Raw genomic sequence first — 24,590 nt, forward strand, 5'->3', positions numbered from 1 at the left:
AATTTACGAATCTGTATCCACATTTACAATCAATAAGCCCATTTCATTTTGGAAGAGGATCTGCAATATCTAATCCATACCCATTATTTTCTACTCCCTATTATTTAAATGTAAAACATAAACTCTGATACAATATTAATATTTGAGATCTCATCTACCATTCAAATGTAACACATTAACTCCGATGCTATATTGAAACTCAAATAATACAGAAGAATTCATTTTATATATATATATATATATATATGTATGTATTTCTATAGAGGAATTCATTTAAGATGTTATTGGAGACACTTCAGAAAGTAGATATTTTTATTGACAATCATGAACAAACACATTTCATGCAGCTCATCTTATAATTCCTTCATGCAGTGTAAGTCCCAGAATATTCTGACCTAATATATATAAATAAAATTAATTTATATATAGAATAAAATGGCATTTTAATGACTTATACATATAAAAATTTTAAACTCAAAGGAAAATATCAAGAGTTAATATGCATGATCAGTAAAAACTGGAAGAATAAAACATTGATTTTGCAAGGCCACACTTCTTGCATAAAGTATAATAAACTCCACAGCTCAGGCTGCTCTGCCTTCCAGAAGACCACAGCCAGGGATGGGCACAAGCAACTCAACCTTCATGAAGTTCTTCAGACTTTCCTAAAACTAACCTAGAGAAAGTTGAGTCTCTAACATCAAATATCATCTCATAAGCCAGATAAAAAACACAGGATCAAAAAAATGATAGGAGAGTGAAAAACAATTCCAGGCTCTTTACAGATTGAGTGCAATAGGTAAGAAAGGTGAGGAAAACGAGACATTCTGTTTCTTGTTTATACCCAATATTTCCAAGTCTTTACTTTTTCTTTTGTGATGTTGCTATAACACATTAGGCAGGTGTTCTCACTGAGCCAATTTCCCAGCTCCCTTCTTTTTTTATAAGGTGTGATGAATTCTAAAACAAGGTAAAAAGGTATATTATCACATATTGTGGGGGCAATTTTATAATTAAGAATATTTCTGAAGCTTATTCATGATCTCCATTATAATGTGACCAGTCTGCTAATTAACATAGCTCTAAGATAATAGCTAAGCTGTGTAAATCCTCATCCCGTGAGGGAAGCGTACCTTACCATTTCAATTGAACTTCTTTGTAGTAGTAAACAGGTCCTTCACATAAAGGCAGTATTTTTCATTTATTTTATGGTAGAAGCCATTTATATTTGGCACACATAATTCCATGGACATGAGCACTAACCCATTTTTACAACCTAAGCATCACATCCTGTCATCTGGGAACATCTAATTCAGGAAAGAGAAAAGAGTAAAATAAGTCCTCTCTATTCCGGAACTGTCAGCTCTATGTAGTGACAAGATAAAGAAAACAAGTGAAATTCTCTTCCAGGTACAAGGAAGAGAAATGAGGTGGGAAGCAGGCACAAGAGAGTCTAGGGACGTCTTTTTGGAAGCTTGTATGACTGTCGTCTGTGCTCTTTAAGCCAGCAGGAGCTGACCAGCGAGGGCAGAACTTCTTTCTTTAACTAAGGCAGCTATGATGGAGGCACCTTGTTGGAAACTCTCTTGTAGTTTCTGCTCATCCTAGAAAAAAAAAAAAAGACAAACAATAATATACAAATTAAAAGCAGAACACAAGAATTTCGAAAATAACTATGATTATCACATTTTTAAAAAGAGGATTAGACCAAAATGCTGATAAAAACAGAAAATGGAAATTTGCAAAATACCCTTTATACCAAGACATGTTTTACAGGGACAAAATACAATGCTGAAATTAAGAATTGATTAAGCTGGGTTGGAATAAGATTGAAGCTGTGTTGGCAGAGGAGAAGCCAGTGTTAGTGACCCTAAAGATAAATAAGAGCAGTATATCAGGTGAAACACACAGAAAAAAATGGTAATGCTATATTTTAATATCATGTAGCATTATTATCATTATATTTTCTTTATCTATTTATACTCCCTCCCTCTGACCACAAGAAAACACTTATGAACCATTTAGGAAACCACAAAATAGCATCCCTAGAAGAGAAGTCATCTGGGAACATCTAATTCAGGAAAGAGAAAAGAGTAAAATAAGTCCTCTCTATCCCAAAACTGTCAGCTCTATGTAGTGTGGCCAAATGTAACTATCATATTGTGGTCATGGGGCACACAAGCAGGAGGGCCCAGAGTACAGCAACAGCACCCAGTTCTGAGATGTTGGCTTGGAAAGGTGAAAGCGCAGGATGAGAGAAATGAGCTAAATGTCTGGAGTGGATAAGAATGGTTTTTGATAATCAAGCATGAAGACTGGTCTGACAGACATGTACCAGTGCTATAAGCCCGGTCATAAGGCGGCGAATACAGTCTAATTCCCATACTAAAAAGTAAAGGAAAAACAACCCCAGTTGAACTCATCAGCAGTTCTCTCTATAAATGCAAGAACACTAATTCTAGGGCTACAGAGACGGCCCAGAAGTTCAGAGAGCACACTGCTCTTTCACAAGAGTCCCCTTCTCAGGACCCACAGCAGTCTCCTGTAACTCCAACGGCAGGAGTCTGCTGTACTCTTCTGACCTCCATGGGCACTGCCTGCACACACACATCCCCACAGAGATAAACACCTGTACACATGCTTAAGAGTTAAAGAAATGTTCAATGCTGCACACCAGTGTTTGCATCAGCTGTTATAACACAGCTGGTGGACTGGAATAAATGATTTGTACTCAGGGCTACGAATGCTCTATGGTCTCTAACAGCATGCACTCCAGTCCAGTCGCAATCACTGCAGGGCTCCCATTTGGTCCGCTGCCCTGTTCACCGGTACAGCACTCTAAGAATGTTTTGTTTTTTACTTAAAACTTTATTCTCGACCAGGAGAGACAGCAGGGCGGTGAGTTTGTGACCAGTGGCGGCGGAAGCAGCCCTGGACAGGGAACTCTGAAGTTCCTCATCCCCTCCCTATACTCCCCGGGCTCCCTGCAGGGGCTCTACCCCCCCATACTGCCTCTCTCTTCTTGTCCCACCCAGCTTGCATCCAGAACCCTTCTTCCTTCTGTCCCCTTTCCTCTTTGGGCACATAACACCATCCAGCTCAGTCTGTCTGGCGCTGGGGGCAAACCCTCAGGGCAAGTAGGCAGGCGAGACCTCCTTTGTCTCACTGGCCCGCCTGCACCAACCAAGGTAGGCGCTTTGTTTACGAACTACCCAACCTGCACGGAGATCTGATCTCGGCACCAGGAGAGACAGCAGGGCGGTGAGTTTGTGACCAGTGGCGGCGGAAGCAGCCCTGGACAGGGAACTCTGAAGTTCCTCATCCCCCTCCCTATACTCCCCGGGCTCCCTGCAGAGGCTCTACCCCCCCATACTGCCTCTCTCTTCTTGTCCCACCCAGCTTGCATCCAGAACCCTTCTTCCTTCTGTCCCCTTTCCTCTTTGGGCACATAACACCATCCAGCTCAGTCTGTCTGGCGCTGGGGGCAAATCCTCAGGGCAAGTAGGCAGGCGAGACCTCCTTTGTCTCACTGGCCCGCCTGCACCAACCAAGGTAGGCGCTTTGTTTACGAACTACCCAACCTGCACGGAGATCTGATCTCGGCACCAGGAGAGACAGCAGGGCGGTGAGTTTGTGACCAGTGGCGGCGGAAGCAGCCCTGGACAGGGAACTCTGAAGTTCCTCATCCCCTCCCTATACTCCCCGGGCTCCCTGCAGGGGCTCTACCCCCCCATACTGCCTCTCTCTTCTTGTCCCACCCAGCTTGCATCCAGAACCCTTCTTCCTTCTGTCCCCTTTCCTCTTTGGGCACATAACACCATCCAGCTCAGTCTGTCTGGTGCTGGGGGCAAATCCTCAGGGCAAGTAGGCAGGCGAGACCTCCTTTGTCTCACTGGCCTGCCTGCAACAAGCAAGGAGAGACATCACTATAACACCAGGAGACTAGCACTGCAGAGAGCCATCACTGGGAAGGTACATCAGTAGGCAAGGAGACCTGATCCGGTAAAAGAAGATCCAGAGGGGAGCATTCGGAGAAAGAGATGGGCAGGCGCCAATGCAAGAATTCACCTAACAATCTGAAAAACTATATGAAACCACCAGAACCCAGCGACCTCCCAACAGGTGGACATGAACACCTTAATCATGAAGAAGTAGATAAAATTGACTTTATGAAAGTGATTGACGCCCTTAAACAACATGTAAAAAATGCCCTTATAGAAATGGATGAGAAGTATAACAGAAAGTTTGAAGAATTGAGTAAATCAGTGAATGATACCCTAGGAAACCAAGGAAAAACAATCAAACAGATAATGGAAACAGTTCAAGACTTAAAAACTGAAATGGAGGCAAAGAAGAAAACACAAACAGAAGGTCAGCTGGACAGGGAAAATCTAGGTAAACGAATAGAGACTACAGAAGCAAGCATAACCAACAGAATACAAGAGATAGAAGAAAGAATCTCAGATTCTGAAGATACCATAGAGAAAATAAACACGCTGATCAAAGAAAACAGCAAGGCCAACAAATTCTCATCACAAAACATTCAGGAAATATGGGACACAATAAAAAGACCAAACCTAAGAATAATAGGAATAGAAGAAGGAGAAGAAGCGCAGCTCAACGGTCCAGAAAATATATTTAATAAAATTATAGAAGAAAACTTTCCCAACCTAAAGAAAGATATACCTATGAAGATTCAAGAAGCATACAGAACACCGAATAGGCTGGATCAAAAAAAAACATCCTCTCGCCATATAATAATCAAAACACAAAGCATACAGAATAAAGAAAGAATACTAAGAGCAGCAAAGGAAAAAGGCCAAGTTACTTATAAAGGTAAACCTATCAGACTTACACCTGACTTCTCTATGGAAACCATGAAAGCCAGAAGGTCCTGGATAGATGTACTGCAGAAACTAAGAGACCATGGATGCAAGCCCAGACTACTATACCCAGCCAAGCTTTCGTTCACTATAAATGGAGAAAACAAAATTTTCCAGGATAAAAACAAATTTAAACAATACGTAGCCACAAATCCGGCCTTACAGAAAGTAATAGAAGGAAAATCACTAACCAAGGAGTCCAACAATGACCACAATATCTCAGACAACTAGAGACCCTTCACCAGCGCAACACAAAGAAGGGGAACACACAAAATTTCCAACTTAAAAAATGACCGGAGTTAACAACCACTGGTCATTAATATCACTTAATGTCAATGGACTCAACTCTCCTATAAAAAGGCACAGACTAAGAGATTGGATACGAAAACAGGATCCAACAATCTGCTGTTTACAAGAAACACACCTCAACCACAAAGACAGGCACCTACTCAGAATAAAGGGTTGGGATAAGGCTTATCAAGTAAATGGACCTAAGAAACAAGCAGGGGTGGCCATACTAATTTCTAACAAAGTTGACTTCAAACTTAAATCAATCAGGAGAGATGGAGAGGGACATTTTCTACTCATAACAGGAACAATTCATCAGGATGAAGTCTCAATCCTGAATATCTATGCCCCTAATATAAAAGCACCCACGTACGTAAAAGAAACATTGTTAAAACTCAAGGCAGCCATCAAACCGCACACATTAATAGTAGGAGACTTTAATACTCCTCTCTCACCAATGGACAGGTCAAGTAGACAGAAACCTAACAGAGAAATAAGAGAATTAATGGAGGTAATGAATCAAATGGACTTAACAGACATCTATAGAATATTCCACCCAAATAGGAAAGAATATACCTTCTTCTCTGCAGCTCATGGAACCTTCTCAAAAATCGACCACATACTCGGTAACAAAGCAAACATCCACAGTTACAAAAAAATATTAATAACCACCTGTATCTTATCAGATCACCATGGATTAAAGCTAGAATTCTGCAACAATGCTACCCCCAGAAAGCCTACAAACTCATGGAAACTGAATAGTCAACTACTGAACCATTCCTGGATTAAGGAAGAAATAAAGAAAGAAATTAAACTCTTCCTTGAAGACAATGAAAATAAAGAAACAACATACTCAAACCTATGGGACACTATGAAAGCAGTTCTGAGAGGAAAGTTCATAGCACTAACTGCCCACTTAAAGAAAACAGAGAAAGCACACATTGGAGACTTAACAGCCCACCTGAAAGCTCTAGAAAAAAAAGAAGCAGACTCACCTAGAAGGGGTAGAAGACTGGAAATAATCAAACTGAGGGCTGAAATCAACAAAATAGAGACACAGAAAACAATTGAAAGAATCAATGAATCAAAAAGCTGGTTCCTGGAGAAAATCAACAAGATTGATAAACCCCTATCCAAACTAATCAAACGGCAGAGAGAGAATTTGCAAATTAATAAGATCAGAAATGAAAAGGGAGACATAACCACAGACACAGAGGAAATTCAGAGAATCATTAGATCTTACTACAAAGGCCTGTATGCCACAAAACTGGAAAATGTAAAAGAAATGGACGCTTTTTTAGATAAATACCATTTACCAAAGTTAAACCAGGACCAGGTGAACAACCTAAATAGACCGGTTAGTCGTGAAGAATTAGAAGCTGTTATCAAAAACCTCCCTTCCAAAAAAAGTCCAGGACCAGATGGTTTCAATGCAGAATTCTACCAGAACTTCCAAGAAGACCTAATACCTATTCTCCTTAATGTATTTCACAATATAGAAACAGAAGAGTCATTGCCAAATTCCTTTTATGAAGCTACAGTAACTCTGATACCAAAACCACACAAAGACACAACCAAGAAAGAGAATTACAGGCCAATCTCACTCATGAACATCAACGCAAAAATCCTCAACAAAATTCTGGCGAACCGAATCCAAGAACACATTAGAAAAATTATCCATTATGATCAAGTAGGCTTCATACCAGAGATGCAGGGCTGGTTTAACATACGCAAATCTATCAATGTAATCCATCATATAAATAAACTGAAAGAAAAAAACCATATGATCGTTTCATTAGATGCTGAAAAAGCATTTGACAAAATTCAACATCCCTTTATGATAAAAGTCTTGGAGAGATTAGGGATACAAGGGTCATACCTAAATATAATTAAAGCTATATACAGCAAGCCGACAGCTAATATCAAATTAAATGGAGAGAAACTTAAAGCCATCCCACTAAAATCAGGAACACGCCAAGGCTGTCCACTCTCTCCATACCTCTTCAATATAGTTCTCGAAGTTTTAGCAATAGCAATAAGACAACATAAGGGGATAAAGGGGATTCAAATTGGAAAGGAAGAAGTTAAACTTGCATTATTTGCAGATGATATGATAGTGTACATGAGCGACCCCAAAAACTCCTCCAAAGAACTCCTACAGCTGATAAACGCCTTTAGTAATGTGGCAGGATACAAGATCAACTCCAAAAAATCAGTCGCCCTCTTATACACAAAGGATCTGGAAGCAGAGAGAGAAATAAGAGAATCATCACCTTTCACGATAGCCACAAACAGCATAAAATATCTTGGGGTAACTCTAACCAAGGAAGTGAAAGATCTATTTGACAAAAACTTTAAGGCATTGAAGAAAGAAATTGAAGAGGATACCAGAAAATGGAAGGATCTCCCTTGCTCTTGGATTGGGAGAATCAACATAGTAAAAATGGCAATTCTACCAAGGGCAATTTATAGATTCAATGCAATCCCCATTAAAATCCCATCAAAATTCTTCACAGATCTTGAAAGGACAATAATCAACTTTATATGGAGAAACAAAAAACCCAGGATAGCCAAAACAATCTTATACAATAAAGGAACTTCTGGAGGCATTACCATCCCTGACTTCAAACTCTATTACAGAGCTACAGTAATGAAAACAGCGTGGTACTGGCATAAAAACAGAGAAGTCGACCAATGGAATCGTATAGAAGACCCGGATTTTAACCCACAAACCTATGAACAACTGATTTTTGATAAAGGAGCTAAAAGTATACAATGGAAGAAAGAAAGCATCTTCAACAAATGGTGCTGGCACAATTGGATGTCAACCTGTAGAAGAATGAAAATAGACCCATATCTATCACCATGCACAAAACTCAAGTCCAAATGGATCAAAGACCTCAATATCAATCTGAACACACTGAACCTGATAGAAGAGAAAATGGGAAGTACCCTACAACATATGGGCACTGGAGATCGCTTCCTATGTATAACCCCAGCAGCACAGACATTAAGGACAACATTGAATAAATGGGACCTCCTGAAACTGAGAAGCTTCTGTAAAGCAAAGGACACTGTCATTAAGACAAAAAGGCAGCCTACTGACTGGGAGAAGATCTTCACCAACCCCGCAACAGACAAAGGTCTGATCTCCAAAATATATAAAGAACTCAAGAAACTAGACTTTAAAAGGATAATTAACCCAATTAAAAAATGGGGCACTGAACTGAACAGAGAATTCTCAACAGAAGAAGTTAAAATGGCCAAAAGATACTTAAGGTCATGCTCAACCTCCTTAGCGATCAGAGAAATGCAAATCAAAACAACTTTGAGATATCATCTTACACCTGTCAGAATGGCTAAAATCAAAAACACCAAGGATAGCCTTTGCTGGAGAGGTTGTGGAGAAAGGGGTACCCTCATCCATTGCTGGTGGGACTGCAAACTTGTGCAACCACTTTGGAAATCAGTGTGGCGGTTTCTCAGAAAAATTGGGATCAACCTACCCCTGGACCCAGCAATACCACTCTTGGGAATATACCCAAGAGATGCCCTATCATATGACAAAAGCATTTGTCCAACTATGTTCATAGCAGCATTATTTGTAATAGCCAGAACCTGGAAGCAACCTAGATGCCCTTCAATGGAAGAATGGATGAAGAAAGTGTGGAATATATACACATTAGAGTACTACTCTGCGGTAAAAAACAATGACTTCTCGAATTTTGCATGCAAATGGATGGAAATAGAAAATACGATCCTTAGTGAGGTAACCCAGACCCAAAAAGAAGAACATGGGATGTACTCACTCATAATTGGTTTCTAGCCATGGATAGGGGCCACTGAGTCTATAATTTGTGATCCTAAAGAAGCTAAACAAGAGGGTAAACCCAAGGGAAAACATATAGATATCCTCCCACCTATGGGAAATAGTCATGACTGATGGGCAAAAAATTGGAATCTTGGGGGTGGGGTGGGATGGGGATGAGGGGTGATGGGGAGAGAAAAGGGTGAAGGAGAGGATGAGGGGAACTGGGGGAATCGGGGTGAATGGGGATAAAGAAAGGTTGGATAGGGGAGCAGGGAAACTCATACCTTAGGTAAGGGAGCCACCTAAGGGGTGACAAGAGACTTGAACTTGGAATGACTACCAGATGCCCAGGGCAATGTCCCCAGTTAGTTCATTGGGGCACCTGAGGATAGGGAACCTGAAATGAACCTATCCTATAATCTTACTGATGAATATCTTGCATATCGCCATAGAACCTTCATCTAGCGATGGATGGAGATAGAGCCAGAGACCCACACTGGAGCACCGGACTGAGCTCCCAAGGTTATAATGAGGAGCAGAAGGAGAGAGAACATGAACAAGGAAGTCAGGACCATGAGGGGTGCACCCAACCACTGAGACAGTGGGGCCGATCTATTGGGAGCTCACCAAGGTCAGCTGGACTGCTACTGAAAAAAACATGGGATAAAACCGGACTCTCGGAATGTGGCGGACAATGAGAGCTGACGAGAGGCCAAGGAGAATGGCACAGGAACTTTCATCTGGCGATGGATCGAGAGAGAGACAGAGACCCAATTTGGATCAACCGTCTGAGCTCTTAAGGTCCAAATGAAGAGCAGAAGGAGGGAGAACATGAGCAAGGAAATCAGGACCACGAGGCGTGCACCCACCCACAGTGACAGTGGAACTGATCTATTGGGAGCTCTCCAAGGCCAGCTGGACTGGGACTGAATAAGCATGGGTTGAAACTGGACTCTCTGAACATGGCGGACAATGAAGGCTGATGAGAAGCCAAGGACAATGGCACTAGGTTTCGATCCTAATACATGAACTGGCTTTGTGGGAGCTTAGCCTGTTTTGATGCTCACCTTCCTGGGCCTGGATGGAAGTGGGAGGACCTTGGTCTTCCTGTAGGGCAGGGAATTTGGACTGCTCTTCAGTAGCGAGAGGGAGGGGGAATGGACTGGGGGGAGGAGAAGAGGAGTGGGGATAGGGGAGGGGAGAGGGGGGAGGGGGCAATGTGTGGGAGGAGGGGAGGGAAATGGGAAACGGGGAGCAGTTGGAAATTTTAATTAAAAAAGAATAAAAAAAAATATATAATAATAAAAAAAAAAAACAAAAAAAAAACTTTATTCTCTTGCAAAACAATAAAAACTTAACATGTATTTGCCAATTCAGCATTTACTCTTTTCTATCTTCGGCTATACCTATAGCATGGCAAAGGTAAAAACGCAGCAGAAAAGGGAAGCAAGTGGACTCCAGTGTTTTCACGGGAGGAAAGAATATTAGTTGCTAAATAGAGCCATGTGAGTATGACACATCTGAGATGTGTCAACTTGACTACATCTGGAATTAACCAAGAGTCGAATGACTGGGTACATCTGTGAGTGATTTTGCTTCTGAATTAGATCATTTGAAATTGGAAGTCCCACTTCTAATCCAGATCTTTGAGGTGGAAAGATATACCTTTAATCTGGGTCACACTTTCTGCTGACAGTTTATATAAAGGCCACGAAAAAAGGAAGTGCTTTCTCTCCTGGCATTAGAGTAAACTTATTTGGGATTCCAGCACATACTGAAGAGTAGCTGATACATCCAACCTCAGCTGGGGACTGGACAACTACGGGATTCTCAAGCTTTCCTTTGGTAGACAGCCACTGTTGGATTAGCTGGCGTCTGTGAGCCACTATTAAAAAATCCCCTTTATAGGGGCTGGAGAGATGGCTCAGAGGTTAAGAGCATTGCCTGCTCTACCAAAGGTCCTGAGTTCAATTCCCAGCAACCACATGGTGGCTCACAACCATCTGTAATGGGGTCTGGTGCCCTCTTCTGGCCAGCAGGCATATACACACAGACAGAATATTGTATACATAATAAATAAATAAATATTAAAAAAAAATCCCCTTTATATATTATAATCTGTAAGTTCTCTTTCTCAAGAGAACCAAGACAATCCAAGAGATTTATGGCAGGTCTTTATTCTTTGTGCTTTGCTGTATTTAAAAAGATTTAATCACAAACTTATTTTAGGTTTCTCATAAGCAACACAAATTACATTTATTTGCAAGGGGGTTTACATTTAAATTGAATTTGCATCACGTAAAATCAATAATCTAGAATTTTCTCTAAATTGTCAGACAACATTAATGTCTACACATATCTCCAATTTACAAAGAAAATGTTTTGTTAGGAAAATCCAGCCTTCTTTAAGAGACTGCCAAAAGAACATTAATAATTTAGCAAGCTTGAGCTTTCTATTGACTTAAGTCAATAGAATATTAAGCAATGTATTGTGGCAGTCAAGCTAAAATAATCAAGTTTGTGCTTAGCTTGACTCAGTGCAAAACAATTGCTCAATGACATACTGAGAGCTTCACTGTCAGATTTTGAAAGTGTTAGGAATAATAACAAAGGAACCACATGAAATACTAGTTTTGATGTTCTATATCCTTAAACTACAATTCTGAGCATCAGAATCTACCATGAGTTTTACCTAGGAAACTTTGTTCATTTACTTTTCCACCACCTACAGTTTCAAGGCTGAGTTGAAATATACCATGCTTGTATAAAGGTTGTGCTCATGAACACGCAGGCAAAAGTTCTGATCACCACTGTCTTTTTCTCATCCAAATTATAGTTTATCTTTGAAGTTTTAAAAATTTACAATATAAATTATTTCTTACTTCTGTCCAACCTCTCACATAGCTCCCTTTACTCCCTCTCAAATTCATGGTCTCTTTAATTATTATTGATACACACATATGTATTTATATGCATTTTGCATATGTATGTGCATAAATACATAAATACAACCTGCTGTTTCCTGTTACTTGCATGTATGTGATTTCAGGGCTGATCACTTATTTTTGGATAATTGCTGTGGTCTGAAGGATTATGCAATGAGACTTTGGCTGACAAATCAGGTCAACCCACCAGAAATATGCATTCTCATGAAGGCAAGCTTAGATGCAAGGCATTGGGAGCAGTGCTTTTTGAATAGTGGCTGTTTCTGCTGTGAGTCCCTTGTGAAGCCATAGCACTCCCCTCTATAGTGGGACTTATCCCAAGAGCTAATCAATTATTGGGCAAAATTTTTCCATGTACTGGTATATTGGGTGATTTTTCTCACACTGTGGGACCCCCGTGAGAAAGTTACTAACACAGTCAAAAAACCTTTGTTCCCACAGTCAAATCTCTGCACCATTCCCTGAGATAAACTTAGAAGCCAGCTCCCCACAATTATCTTTATGGCAGGACATTTGGCCAGAAGAGTCTTGAAAATAGATCCCATTTGGGACCTTCACAGATCGGCATTAGGAGGAAAGTGAGTCATATCTGTGTCTGCACAGATGAGGAGGACTGGGAGTTCTGAACTTGCCTGCAGCCACTATGGGAAAGTGCACACCGGCTCACCAGTTAACATGCTATAACCTTAACAGACAATTGACACTCTGCACTTACTCTTTCCTCAGTTTAGTGACACAAGATCTGAGTCTAGGAAATTAACTGTGTCTTAACCCTGAGAGATAATAGGAAAAAAAAAAAAAAACTATTGACCTTTTAACCAGCTCTGGAGAAAGTTAACCCTTTTCACACAGGCACATACAAACAAATGCCATCATTTGGCCCAGGCAGCTGAGAAGTTACAGGCCCTAGATTTTGTACTATATAACCATAGATTTCTTTTTCTTCTAACTTCTTAGGGAGAGAGATGTATTTCTTAGATCTGAGAGGTTCCCTTTAGCCAGTTAACATTGGCAAAAGTGCTAATGCAAACTGGGCTCTGTGTGTCTCCTTCCACAGTTTGCGCCAGGACATGTTGTCTTTAGCAACAAAAATTACCCTCAACTTCTTGGAGGTAACCAAGGAGAAAAGCAACATCCTATATTGTTTGAGGGATCTCTTGGACTGCCCTAATCAACAACGAGAAAGGAAGTTTCTCATGCATGGTACTGAGGTTCCTGTCATATAATCTATGACTCTTGGGAGAATCATTATCTCACCAAGTGGCACACATCATTGAAAAATTATATATGTATATACACACTCTTGTCTTCATTACTTTGCTGTTGCTTTGACAAAATACTATGACCAGACAGCTTGTGAAAGAAAGTGTGCAATTGGCTCAGTTTCGGGGGTCATAGTCAATGAGGGCAGAGCAAATGCATGGTACCAACTGCTAAGAGTTCATCTCTTGAGCCGAAAGTAGCAGATAATAAAGAGACACTGCCATGCATTTGCTCGGCCATCATAAACTGTAACCCCCTCAAACTGTAAGCCAATTAAGCAACGTGCCCTTTGGACAAAGGGTTTGGAAGACTCAAGCTGGAGCTGACCTGCCAATCTCTTCTCTGAGGATTGGCCTTCAAAGTACTGGAAGGTGTTATGCAAGCTAACAAGAGAGAGAGAGGAATTCAGCTATGATGTCTATAAATTAGAAACAACCACAACCAGCACAGAAAAATGTCCACTAAAGGTGCAATAGTGGCCCTTATGTCTTGGCACCAACCAGCTGTCTAACTGAAAATTTAGGCCTCTCTGAATAGGAGGGAAATTATACCTGGTAATGGAAACACAGTTAACTATCCATGGCTAGTGATATCATGGAGAAATAGTGTAAGAGCCAGAGAACAGACAGTGTGCCGTGAGATTGTATCTTCTACAAATGACAGGAAAGCTACATCTATGATACGTCAACACTATGGCTGCCTAAATAAGACTACCAAATGACATGCTGATGTGTAAGGTCCCAAAACCCCAGTGAGACACCTCTTCCAACAAGGCCACACCTCTTAATCACTCACATTTTCGCCTACTAGGGACCAAGTATTAAACTATATACGCCTATGAGGGACAGCCTCATTCAAACCACCACACACTTACCCACAATTTGAAGTAAATATAAAATAATATGATTCGCTATGCCTTTTTCAAACCTCCTTAGTGTTATTTATTCCTTCTTCATTCCCCTTCTTCTGTATTGATCTGCATTACTTATTACTAATTAAGACTCACCCATTTTCTACATATTTTCTTTCATATCACTTGTACCCTGTTCTTTGTAGCACTTATCATCAAAAAAAAAAAAAAACAGAACCATTCTCTTTTCACCAGATAAGGTAATATTCTAATTTTATTTCACAGCAGTTAAGCTTTGTGCGTAGAAGCATACACACTGCTTCGGCCTTATCCTATGTGTGAGATTGGCAGATTGTTGATTTTTTTCATGTCCATCATATCTTTCACCTTCTGCAAAGTAGCAAAGTCTTGAGGCAGAAATTTTTATGAGACTTCTAAGCCTCTGGTGAGCTTTCTATAAAATATGTGATTCTTTAATGTCACCAAAATAATACCTCCTCAACTCATAACAGTTCTCTCTTCCCTTCTTCCCAAGTCCAACTTGGCATTTAAAACAGGAAAAGCCCTTGTTCCAAAACTAAATTGCAAAGTAGCATTCAGAAAACACATCAGCGAATGGCACCATGGGAGTTGTTCAGAAAGCACAACAGCGAATGGCACCATAGGACTTGTGTCTGCATCATTTTTCACACTCATTGTCCTGTATGATTCTGAACAAAGGCCATTTTTGGAGAAACTGCTTCCAGAGTACTTGAAGTAGAGGATCTCATTAAGAAGTGGATTCCAAAACATTAACACTTGAAGACGAGTATACATTTATGTTACAAGAATGAAGCATGTAGGCTTTTAGAATTCAGATTCAAAGAATAGCAGGAAAGGCTATGAAGTCATTGTTCTCCCAATCTTTACAGACAACACAAAAGGAAATTTTTGAGATATTCATTCTCCATACACACACTCCTGAGGAATGCAATGAATTTTGCCGAGAACCATAAAGTTAAAATATATGAATATATATTTAGACTTCAGATGTCTCAGGAGATTTTAACATCCCTCCAGAAAAATAAACATTGTATTGTCTAGGCAAATTCCAAATTCCAAACCCAACAGTGAACTCAGCTTCCTGGAGCTACAAAACCACTCAGAAACTCAGGTTGTTTACACTTTGATGCTAACATCCTTCACTTTATTAATCTTGCTTTAGCAAATGCATAACAAAAATTAATCTATGTGCCCCAAAACTTCAAATATCATAAACAAAACTGTTAAAATCATATCTGTACATATATTTGGCTATATCTACTCATTCCAAGTACAAAGCAAAAAGGTTGTTAAAACAGTAGATTTTATAAGCTTTCAGCCATCTTGCTATATTAATGAATATAATCACTAATATAAAATCAAAATTATTTGATGCTAATTTTGTTTTTATATTCATTTTGCAAATATGGGAAAAAGAAGTGCAGTGGTGCCACAGTGTCACCTAGTGGAGATAAGCTGAAGTGTTCAAGGCAGGTCAAAGGAATCACCCCTTGACAGCTTTGATAACAAAAAAAGTAAAAAATCATTTTAAGCTGGACATATTTTTATTATTGATTGATTTGATTCACGTGATATCTTACTGAAAATGTTACTGTTGATTATTCCGAACAAACAAACAAAATAGATGAAAATGCCATAAACTAATTGTCCAGGACAAAGAAGATGAACACACACACACACACACACACTCAGCGAGAAAGTCTCCACTTTCTTCTTTGGGCTAAAAGAAAAACTCTCTCTCCAAAGTCTCCAAAGTCTAGGTAATAAATATTATGGAAAATATATTTGGGGTTGTAGATAATCAGTCACCATATTTTCTGTCTAATACCATAGCTTTACAGTACAATCGATGCTCAACAAGTATTTGTGGGATGGGATAATTATTAAAATGGGATAACCTAGGTTTATTAAATACAATGCCTTAGGATGTAACACCAATACTTTGCTGAATAGGGGAAACAAAGAAGTGGTAACAAGAAGCTGATTAAAATAGAGGCAAAACGTGGGAAGGGAAAACACCAGATTCTGTCCTGAAGAGAAAGCAGCTAATTGCTGTGGCAATTGCTACTAAAGCTGAAATGTGTCACACATTTCTGCCTCATCTTCTTATAACATTACTCATTTGTAGTATCAACTTTATAACATAACAAATTTGAAAAAGTGGTCTCTCCTGTATTGTACTCTTTGACTAGCAGAACAGCTTGAGCCTACACGACTCATTCAACAGTGGCCCACGCCATTCATTTTCCACCACGACATTCCCTCCAGTCAGGCTCCAAGCTCAGTGTGAGCACAGCACGCGGGCCCGCAGGACTCTTGGACAGCCCCTTGGCTTTCCTATCACTACTCTCATGCTCTGCAGGGACTAGTTCTGTCTCACTGAAACACACCATCAGCGTTTATCATTCCACTCCAGAGGATCCACAATCAACCTGACGCAAGCTTCTGACGTTTTCACGTAATGATATTGTGAATGATGTCATAAGAGAACTCAGAATGCATTTTTGTGGCTCTGCCTCCTTCCCCAGAAAATAGCTTCTCAATAGCTGTCTTTCTAACACACATCTAAGACCCAACTATGACAGCTTTCTTCATCACAACCATATGTCACTCAAGTTTCATGGGATATGATTCCATTTCTGTGCTCAGGCACCAAGAACACGTGTGGTACAAATACCCACATGAAGGCAAATCACTCATACACAAAAAACAATTAAAAAAAAAAATGACCAAGGATGCCAAAGGTTAGTCGTGTTCAGATGACGCATTCCATTTAAAATGATGGACGACCAAAGAAACGGATTTTTAAGGCATTTCCTTTGCAGATGGGAGCAGAGTAACAGCGAAAATTTCCTTTTTACTTATTTGTATGTGTTCGAGCATGTGTGTTCTTATGTGCACTATGTGTGCAGAAGCTGTGGGAGGCTGGAAGGGGGTGAGGGACCCCCCTGAAACTGTAGTGACTGAAGGTGGAGAGTCACTATGTCCATGTTGGGAGCTAAACCTGGGATTTCTGCGGCTTAATTGCTGAGTCATCTCAGTAACTTCTCCAGCCAAGCAGTAACTTCTTTTGAGGCTGAAATTCTGATATAGACTGTTCTTACAAACCAGCTTAAATGTTCTTTTCTAATCCTCCCAAAAGAACTAAGAGGAAGCCGTGCAGTTATAATACACCCTCTTAACAGGAACAATTATATGCAATTTTTGTTACTATTTTTTTTAAAAATCAACAAAATTTTAAAAATCCCTGTGGTTAAGAATTGCTAGAATCTCAAATGTGCATTAGGAGGAAAGTAAAAACACAAGGTTCTCTCTAAAAATATGTTACAATTGTCTTAAAAAAGCAATATTCTTTCAAGGAAAAAAAAGGCATGTACTGCAGGCTGCAAAAGGAATTCTAGTCTAGTCTGCTCTCTTCTTTCAGGCTCAGCCTGAAAACTAATCCAGCCACGTCCCTTTCCTCCAGAAACCACTGTTCCCAAGGTCAGGGCTGGCACACACCTTGCTTCCTGATCTGTTTCCCATCAAGAGAGAATGCAAAATTAATTGAACACACAGAATAATTCCTCAGGTGGAAAGAACTTCAAGCATCGCCAGGTCACACTGAAATGATGCTGAAATGATGCTGAAATGATGCTCAGAACGGAAGGAGGAAACGTGGTGGATAGATCCATATTTTCATCATCAGGCACATAATGAAGACACGCCAGCCAAAGACACAACGAGATCCAATGTCTCCAAGTCAGAAAACAAACATGTTGAATTAAAAACCGATTAGATGCAATATCCTGTCTAATTTCGTTACAGAAAACTGGCTTACATAACACAGGTTTTAAAACATCTGTATCTCAGAAAAGCAAAAAAGGAAAGTAAAGAAAATAGTGACAGGAAAGTAATTTTTTTTTTTTAGCTACAGAACAAGATATGTAAGGGAAGTCAAGAAGAAAAGACAACCGATAATGAAATCATTACAAAGGCAGAAAAAAACAATGTGATTGAATTAAGTTCAGGATCTGCTAAAAGAACTCAATTGGTGAGATATAAAATCAGCAAAAGAGCACTAAGGAGAAACCACAGCAGATGATACCTTCACACGAAGATGTAAAAATGCAGCTATTTCCAGGAAAGAGCACGGTGTGTGCTTAAGCCACAGTGCGGGTATGAAAAAAGGAGGATGGAGGGAAAGATTACTACTGAAGACTTAGGGCTGCTGCATTAACAAAGATGTCTTAGTGAACTCGGAAGGCAAACCAGCTAAGTGAAGCCTTAGCAACCTACAGAAGAAACGTACTAAAAACCCTTGTCAGTGATGAATAAGTTCAGAGGAGACCAAAAAGGAAATCCTTTCATTCATCTGATGATTAGGTTTCAGAAACCTACATAATCTGTTTATGAAAATGTGAATTACGGTTTTCTGTTTGTTTTTGTTTTGCTCATATGGATTATGTAGTCAGAGCAGTAGGTCAACGTATAAATGTGTTCATAATTACAAGGTATAAATAAAACAACAGGACAGTTGAGCATCAAAATGAATTTGCATTAGAACTTTCAGATGGAAAACAAAACTTCAAACTCGACAATATATTTAGATAAGTGAATCCTGAAATAGGTATTCCTCTCACACATGGACATAAGCATCTCAAATATGCAGACTTGGAGCAATATTGACATGGTAAAACTCTATTGAACTTAAGTAAGAAAAACACTTAAAATTAATCAAACAACAAATTAAATAGAGCTGAAGAGAAAATTATTAAAACTATAGAAAGAGTTGAGGAAATTATGCAAAAAATAAGAGAACGCAACAAAACAGAAAATAAGAGAGGCAAAAAGGAACTTAGAATACATAAAGTAATCTAACATACATTTAATCAGACCTGTACAAAGGAAGAGTAGATATAACCGGAAGTGATTTATAAAGGTTTATTGCTGAAATTATTCTACATATTCAGAAACACATTAATTTAATCATAAATGGATCCCAATGGATCTTGGAGTAGATAAAAGAAAAGTAAACAATCCCACAAATAAGCATTGAAGAAACATTTGGGACACTAAACATGAAGAGAGCTTGCAATCAGCTGGGCAGAACATCTACGAAAACCAGCAATTATGCTGACAGACATTTTTTTTCACTTCAACAACAGTGGCAAAAATTTATGCCAAGTAATAAAAAAATCAAAACTCACCTTTCCTCCTAAAGCTACCAAACTAGCTACAAATGATACATTTTTTATTAAAAATTTCCACCTCCTCCACGCCTCCCTTTTCCCTCCCCCACCCCCCACTCCCCACCCCTCACTCCCCATCCCCCACTCCCCACCCCCCACTCCCTCCCCCCCATTCCCATCCCCCTCCCTCTCCAGTCCTAAGAGCAGTCAGGGTTCCCTGCCCTGTGGGAAGTCCAAGGTCCTCCCACCTCCATCCAGGTCTAGGAAGGTGAGCATCCAAACAGGCCAGGTTCCCACAAAGCCAGCACATGCAGTAGGATCAAAACTCAGTGCCACTGTCCTTGGCTTCTCAGCAGCCCTCATTGTCTGCCATGTTCAGAGAGTCTGGTTTTATCCCATGCTTTTTCAGACCCAGTCCAGCTGGCCTTGGTGATCTCCTAATAGATCAGCCCCACTGTCTCAGTGGGTGGGTGCACCCCTCACAGTCCTGACTTCCTTGCTCGTGTTCTCCCTCCTTCTGCTCCTCATTTGGACCTTGGGAGCTTAGTCCAGTGCTCAACATATAGTTATCCTCCTGAATATTGGAAGTAGACAAGATTGCTGAGCAAAAAAAGGGAACTGGGGGGTGGGGTGGGATGGGGGAAAGGGAAGATGAGGAGAGCTTGGGGGAATGGGATGGTTGGGATAAAGGAAGGGTGGATATGGGAGCAGGGAAGTATATATCTTAATAAGGGAGCCATTTTAGGGTTGGCAAGAGTCTTGACTCTAGCGGGGTTCCCAGGGGTCCAGAGAGATGTCCCCAGCTAGGTTCTTGGGCAGCTGAGGAGAGAGAGCCTGAAATGGCCCGATCCTACAGCCATACTAATGAATATCTTGCATATCACCATAGAACCTTCATCTGGCAATGGATGGAGATAGAGACAGAGACCCACATTTGAGCAAATGATACTTTTGGAAAAAATACAGCCAATTATGACCTCTTTCAGATGAGCTAAATACATTTCTTACACTAAAGAGTCACCCAAGTGCAAGGGAACAAATCTCACAGTAAAAGTCTAGGAGGCAGGAAGATATGGAAAATAAGAAATAACTTTAAAATAAATACATACATCTACAGCACCAAACATTTTCCAGGAAATAATCAAAGTAGCAACTAAATTTATAAGATAATTTTAAAAAATCGAAATATCAGATAAGAAATATGTCACATAAAAAAGCAGGAGATGAATAGTCAAATAAAATGAATTAGATGAAATGGATGAACTGAAAGCAAGCTAATTAAAATGCTAATTTTAAACATTCATATAAATATGGAGAATAAATCTCCCCATGTCGAGAAACAGGATGAGAAACTTCTAAATTTGTAGAAAATAAAGGGGCAAGGAACAATTGAGGCTTCTGGGTGGCTACGGCTGGTGGCAATGATATCAGTAGTTTCTCCAAAAACCATGAGAAGATCAGATGAACCTCACCCTTCTCTGAGTACAATATGATGACAGGAAATCCCAAACTTGAAAATGACTTAGCTAAAGGAAAAGAAAAGGAGCAGACACTAAACTTTAAAAAGCTCGCATGTCCCTATCCTCTCATAAGCTTTGGCAGCAACTGAGGCCAAACTGAAAATACACGGGCAGAGGAAAGAGAAAGCTGAAGGGTTAAGATGGATGCAAAGTCAACAGCCAGGAAAAAAAAAAACCTTACATGTGAAAATTAAGGTATGTGACATGTCTGAGAGCATCACCTCGTGGGAGAAGGAGCAAAACCATGCTTGTCTTGACTGGCTACCTTCCTCTGGGACAGAAGTGCACACACAGAGGGCCAGGAAATTTTTGATGCTGAGTGATGCAGGGAATTAGAAGCTGAATCAAAAGAGCCAGGATCTAGAAGTACAATGAGAACTAAGCACCTGGAAAATGCCAATCTCCTTCCTCTACATTCACCTAAGACCACACATTTAAAGCCGCTGGGTTTTGCTACTGTAACAGAAGAGGGCAGCATTGATTTAGGTAACCAAGGCAAACCCACAGGACGAGGAGTGGATGGAATCACCTAAACTGTCACACAAGAGGGAATATTTGACCAACTCCATTCATGGATCATCCTCCACCCTAGAAGTTAGCCATAAAGTGGAAGAGTATAGACGATGCTTTAATCTGAGGAACACATTCATGTAACTCCGACTGCCAACATGCCATGGTACTTTCATACACGGCAATTAGAACAATTAGAATGTGGAAAGACTCCGCAACGGATTTGTAAGGACAGCACTGAGCCAATGTGTGTAATAAGTCAGAGAGCAAACTGAAGGAAGCCATAAACAAAATAATGATTTTGGAAAACAGTATTCTGATCCGGTACTCTACCCGAGGGACAAAACTATGACACCGGTACTGTGGTTATTAAACGTTGTTTCCCCAGAGGCATGGGTTAACAGTCCTGAAGCTACACTCCTGTGTGTTCTAGATAGAAATGATAAAAAAAAAAGATACATTGCAGAAAAAGTTACATATAAGAAAGGAAGTCTAGGGAGGGCCCTTGCATTGCTTGAGGCTGAAATGTCAGAAAATCTGTTCTGTATAGACAGGTGAGATGTCAGAGTGGATCCGTTCTGTTTAGACAGGTTAGACGTCCTTCAGGATCCACTAGGTAGGTTTACACTAATACAAAAACACACAGAGAAGAGGACATGGGTAGATGTGTTCCCGCGCACAGGGGTGCACATAATTCCCAGTTTCTTTCCACATAAAGGAGCTGCAGACAGGGACAGTGCAGGAATAGTGAGCCCCTTTTGTCCTGGTCATGGTCTCCAAACACCATTCTCTAAAGAAGAGAGTTGAATCTCCTCAGGAAGCTGCTGGCTCTATGGTGAATGAGAACAAGAACGAGAGCAGTCTGAAGAGTCGTGAAGAGGCAGTCAACAGTGTTGACAGGCAAGAGAACACTCCCAATTACTGAATCTGGGATAATCTGAACAATAAAAACTTTGAACTTTAGAGCACAATAAAAAAAAAAAACAAAAGCAAATAAACCACAGACAACTATTTCATGTGGGATGCCCCTCTGTATGCTATGAATATGTTTGATTACTACCTTTGTCCTATGGCAGGGCAGAATATAGCAACATGGGAAATTCAAGCAGAAATGGAGGAGGATAGAAGGCAGAGTCAGGGAAATGCCATGTAGCTGCCCAAGAAACAAGATGTAAAATAACAAACCACTAGTCTTATGGTAAAATATAAAGTAATAGAAATACGTTAATTTAAGATGTAAGAGCTAGCTAGAAATATGCCTGAGCTATAGGCCAAACAGTGCTGTAATTAATATAGTTTCTGTGTGATTATTTGGGTCTGGGCGGCTGGAAAAATGAAACACCTATCAATCCACTCAGAAAGCAAAAGGCAGAGGAAAATTAGAGGAGAATGGGTTTTGTAGGCAAACAGGTGGCATAGAAGCGAGTTCTTCCTCACTACAGAATTCCATTTAATATTGGAATGTAATGGAAACAGAGTCCCACCATTTGCTAAGTAACACTAGATATGTTTCCATTAAGCATTTTTAGTGTATGTTAAAATTGGTCTGCAAAGATGATGGAAAATTGGGATATTTACATAGTCTCAAGAAAACTCCCATAAAAAGTAATTGCATATTCCAAAAGACAGAATAAAATTTTAGTGGAGACACTTACTACATTAAGGAAACATTGAGAAGCAGAAAAATGCAGACATTTCTGATGGAGGTGGGTCTTGTATTTATCTGTTGCTTTCATTGGTTAATTAATAAAGAAACTGCCTAGGCCCGTTTGATAGGCCAACCCTTAGGTGGGTGGAGTAAACAGAACAGAATGCTGGGAGAAAGAAGCCGAGTCAATGAGTCGCCATGATTCTCCCACTCCAGACAGACGCAGGTTAAGATCTTTCCTGGTAAGCCAGCTTGTGGTGCTACACAGAATATTAGAAATGGGTTAGATCAATATGTAAGAGCTAGCCAATAAGAGCTTAAAACTAATGGGCCAGGCAGTGTTTAAAAGAATACAGTTTCCGTGTAATTATTTCGGGTAAAGCTAGCCGGGTGGTGGGAAGTAGCCCGCCACTTTAATTACAACAAATTTCCTAAGAATCACACTGATCAGTGAGCTAGAATAATGCTAAGAGAAGTGAGGCTGGGGTCAAGTTTAAGATAGAAACTATGTATATAAGAAGAAAGGCAAATAATTACATATTGTGATACCTGGGACTTTTCAAAAATCACAAATGAAAAGGTAACTTAGTGTCCAGTGTTTACACAGTTATGAAGCCTTGCATTGATCAAACTATTCTTTTAAGTCCTGCACATGCCTCCCCCAGTTTAGCCAGTATCCCTACCTTCACTACCTCTTTAGCCACTGCTTCTGATTACATTTCTTAGCTGCTACCTCCTCTAGAGGATAGCTGACCACCCTGGCCTGCTTCTAGTAAGAATTTTTATTAAAGTTGCTTAACAAAAGCTCCCCTCTCCCTTAGTGTTTTTTGTTTGTTTTCTGTTTCTGTTACTATTATGTTATTTAGCATAGTCTCACCCTGTAGCCTAGGCTGACCTGCAACTCACTATTGAGGGTAACATCAATCTCCTGAAAACTCACCTGCCTCAGCATCTTGGGTGCTAGATTTGTAGCCATGAACCCAGGTTCTAGGTAATTCTACACACAATTGCACCATTATATATTACATGTAGCAGTGCCTGAATAAAGAAAAAAAAATCTAGAGGAACCACAGATGGCTACAATAAAACTCACAAAGACAGGAAGAATTGCTATGATGACACAGTCTCCTCGTCTGCATTTCCATCTACTGCCTTTCCATACTGCACATTTTGGAGTGTGTCAAGCTCAGGTCAGTCGCTCTACTGTGGAGACCTCTTACTGCAGTAGTTCCTGGGTCACATTGTTCTTAACGCCTCAACAAGTGTTAGGATAATTTTTCTTTAGTATTGCAGAAAAGTTCAGTTTATAGAGATAAAGATGGACAGTTTAATATGCTATAAAGCAAAGCAATGCAACCAATAATTCTACAAAGATAGGGGTTTAAACATCTATCAAAGTTATAGCATGTAAAAAAAAGAAATTAGCCGGGCGGTGGTGGTGCACGCCTTTAATCCCAGCACTCGGGAGGCAGAGGCAGGCGGATCTCTGTGAGTTCTAGACCAGCCTGGTCTTCAAGAGCTAGTGCCAGGACAGGCTCCAAAGCTACAGAGAATCCCTGTCTCGAAAAACTAAAAAACAAAAAAACAAACAAACAAACAAAAAATTAAAATTACAGAGTTTTTCATTTTCCACAGACAAGTCAATCTATTTTAGATTAA

General features: G+C 40.1%; 1 protein-coding gene across 2 annotated transcripts in view; it reads right to left on the bottom strand.

The window, feature by feature from the left end:
• Positions 1-352: 352 nt before the first annotated feature.
• Crppa (CDP-L-ribitol pyrophosphorylase A) overlaps positions 353-24,590 on the bottom strand; it is a 250,550-nt gene continuing 226,312 nt past the window's right edge. For both annotated transcript variants that reach the window (XM_057782626.1, XM_057782627.1), the window contains exon 10: positions 353-1,604. In XM_057782626.1, the coding sequence (XP_057638609.1) occupies positions 1,500-1,604 (105 nt within the window). In that variant the 3' untranslated portion in view covers positions 353-1,499. The remainder of the gene's footprint in view (positions 1,605-24,590) is intronic.

This window comes from Chionomys nivalis, chromosome 10 (genome assembly GCF_950005125.1).
Source record: "Chionomys nivalis chromosome 10, mChiNiv1.1, whole genome shotgun sequence".
In the NCBI taxonomy this organism is placed as follows: domain Eukaryota; kingdom Metazoa; phylum Chordata; class Mammalia; order Rodentia; family Cricetidae; genus Chionomys; species Chionomys nivalis.